This window comes from Chionomys nivalis, chromosome X (genome assembly GCF_950005125.1).
Source record: "Chionomys nivalis chromosome X, mChiNiv1.1, whole genome shotgun sequence".
Taxonomy (NCBI): domain Eukaryota; kingdom Metazoa; phylum Chordata; class Mammalia; order Rodentia; family Cricetidae; genus Chionomys; species Chionomys nivalis.
The window spans coordinates 26467621-26470588 of record NC_080112.1 but is presented as its reverse complement, the minus strand read 5'-3'; the positions used below and the strand labels follow the sequence as shown (position 1 = coordinate 26470588).

The window sequence follows — 2968 nt, the reverse complement described above, 5'->3', positions numbered from 1 at the left end:
AACTAAAATTATTAATAACATTACTATCACAGAAGATGAATTCACATTTATTTGTCTATCAATATTATTGACAGGAATAATTGATAGTTATTTCATTATGTTTTAATCCACAGATAGCTGTAGAAGTTTCCTTTTCTTCTGTGCAACTGTGGTGTTTTGCAATTCTTCTCACATTATTAGTGTCATCACTGGATCTTCTTTAGACTAATTTATGCATTCTTATAAATGATTCATGTAATGATGTAATATCTTCAATGCTACAAACAAGGTGGAAGAAGTACATGTGAATGTTTGTCCCATAGTTTATGAAGTATCTAACATATTCATATTATGGCAGATCTTAAGGCAGATGTTCAATGAAAATTATTTCATGGTGCATTATTTGATTGATTGTAAATGAGCACTAGATATAACCAAATAAGTCCTAATTAGAAAGTCAACTAGTTATTTTCTTTCTTTTTCTTCACTTTTTCCTTTCTTCTTTATGTTCTTCCTCATCATCATCATCATCATCTGTATCCATGATCCAATAATAATCTTTAAACATTTTTGATGTAGGAGTAGACCTTTCATTACTCCATCCCTTCATATACATCAGCTCAAGGCTGCTGAGTGCAGTGTCCTCCTTGCTTATGAAGTATTTCCAGTCAGTTGGATCATAAGCTTCATCAGCATTTTCTGAATTACCAAGGTTTTCAATTTGAAGTTCAAGTTCATTGGAATCTGTTATAGGGTCTTCATTTTCTAGTATTTCAAACTGGTTGTTTCTGAAGTATGGTGATTCATACCTAGTCTCCTTGTTGGTTTTATAAGAATCTTGTGGTTTTTGAAGTTTTATAACAAAGTCGGAGTCTTGTTTAGAGAATCTGGTGTCCTTCACTTTACTCGTTTTCCTGCCATATCTGTGATCAAATGTAGGCAGATCAGTTTTCTTGACAGGTGATTCTTCATAGCTTGGTTGGTTTTCATAGCCCGTGTCAATTTGTTGATTGTGCTCTCGCCAAGGTTCAGCACAGTCACAGATGTCATCCCCTCCTTTGTATATATATTTATAATAAATAGAGCTAAGCATATCTTGTCTCTTGTGTCTGCCTTCACATGACCAAGGAAGCTTGTGGGGGTCCAGATCTAATTTCCCTTGAGACTGTTTGCCAGAGTTGGTGGGCTGCTTGGTTGCTTCCCTGTGATCTTCCCAATACGGCCACTTGTTCTCCTGCATCCGGTTAGGTCTCGGTGTTTCCAGCATTTTGATTAATATGTCTGCAGAAGTTTCTTCTCCTCGAGGCCAGGGACCAAACAGATTCTGATTCTGGCGGAAACCTATGTCGTCCCAGAAGGTTCTACGTGTTTGCTGAACTGGCAAAAGTGGTTGATACAACCCTGAGTCCTCAATCAGCTTTCTCTGGTTCTTGTTGGCGACCGGACTGCGCATTCCGCGAGAAATCGTAGGGAAAAAGGTACCCTCCATGCTGCGTGGGGTCAGCACTTGACTTGGTGTCCTGACTTTCCTGAAATCATCTTGCCGTTCCTTAACATAGAGGCGGTGCTGGCCCTCCACGGAGGTGGGCAACCTCAGCTGATCTTTCTTGTGCTTTAAGAAATATTTGGAAGAGTCTTTCCACACAGACTTGCTGGTCATGTCCTGAGATGTTGACTTTAGTGTCCGCCGGGCCTGGTTCCCTGGCAGTCTGTGGTCTCCCATATTCCTGTCTGTGGCCACGGCATCAGCCTCAGGGATTTGTTTCGTTGAGGCTACTCAGTTGCTAGGAGATCTGGAGTGAATCCCTAGATTCCACTGTGACAAGGAAGGGAGTGGCCCACCAGCAGTCACCTCCATCCTATTCCATATAGTGTGGTCAAAAAATACACATGCTTTATTTATCACAGTCTTTTTGAGGGACTTTCAGATTGTTTCTGTCTTGACCTATGTTTTAAAGAATGTTTCTATGGAAATGTGTATTCAGTATTATGTTATATTTACCTAAAATCATACACAATACACATAAATGTATATGTGTGCATGTGTACATGTGTGAGTGCGTGTGTGTGTGTGTGTGTGTATTAAAGGAAGTTGAGCCAATTGGGTTGGCAATGCTCCCCGTAAGAATGATAGATTAGCAAAATCCCAGGAGTGGGCACCAGAAACCCACATTTAAATGGTTGTTCAGATAAGTCCAAGTGACCTCCCAAACAATATAGATTATAGACAACCCATTGTCTCTCAGGGGTTGAGGATGGGTCCCTCTAGCTGAAGACACCACATACTTAGGACACACGACTAAGATGATTTGATCTGGATGTGACTTGAAAGCCTCTTTCCTGTAGTCTAGCTTTCATGGTTCCAGAAAACACAGTGCAAGGTGCCAAGAGAGGGGAGTAATTAAACACTCCCAAGCCAGCTGCAACACTCATGAAACATGACAATTACCAGCATGACAAGATCAGCATAAGGATGCAATGAGTGGCACCCACTTTTCTGTGGCAACCAACAATTCTCTTGTTGACTTAAGGGCCACTCAACAGAAGGGAAATAATTCATGGAACTGGAAACCTAGCCAACTTCCTAGGGCTAGTGAGGTCATGCACCTTAGAAAAGACTCTCCTACCACCACTTTGCTAAACCAGCAGAATTCCTCACAACATTTGAAAGCTCATCCCTATGCCCACAGACAAATGTAGCTACAACCCCTCATCAAAGAAGCCTCTCTTTAAAGCAAATGGAGACCATCACAGACAACCACAACTGGACATAATATAGATATCAACAGATGATAGGAAGCCCAGCCCCAGTGGTTACATTTATATCACAGCACCTGCATCTATGACTCAGAGAACATCAAGGTAGAAGGGGAAGAAAAATTGTGATAACTGGAATACCAGGAAGTCTGCTGTGAAACAGTCTCTCCTAGATATGGCTGCATAAACAGACCAGAGCAATGACAATATCAGTGGACGTATTAACATGGAA

General features: G+C 40.9%; 1 protein-coding gene across 1 annotated transcript; it reads right to left on the bottom strand.

Annotated features, from left to right (window-relative positions):
- Window positions 1-436: 436 nt before the first annotated feature.
- LOC130867576 (protein FAM47E-like) lies at window positions 437-1702 on the bottom strand. The gene is given in 1 exon segment (XM_057759620.1): window positions 437-1702. A coding segment is annotated over 1 exon segment (1266 nt).
- Between the last annotated feature and the right edge of the window lie 1266 nt (window positions 1703-2968).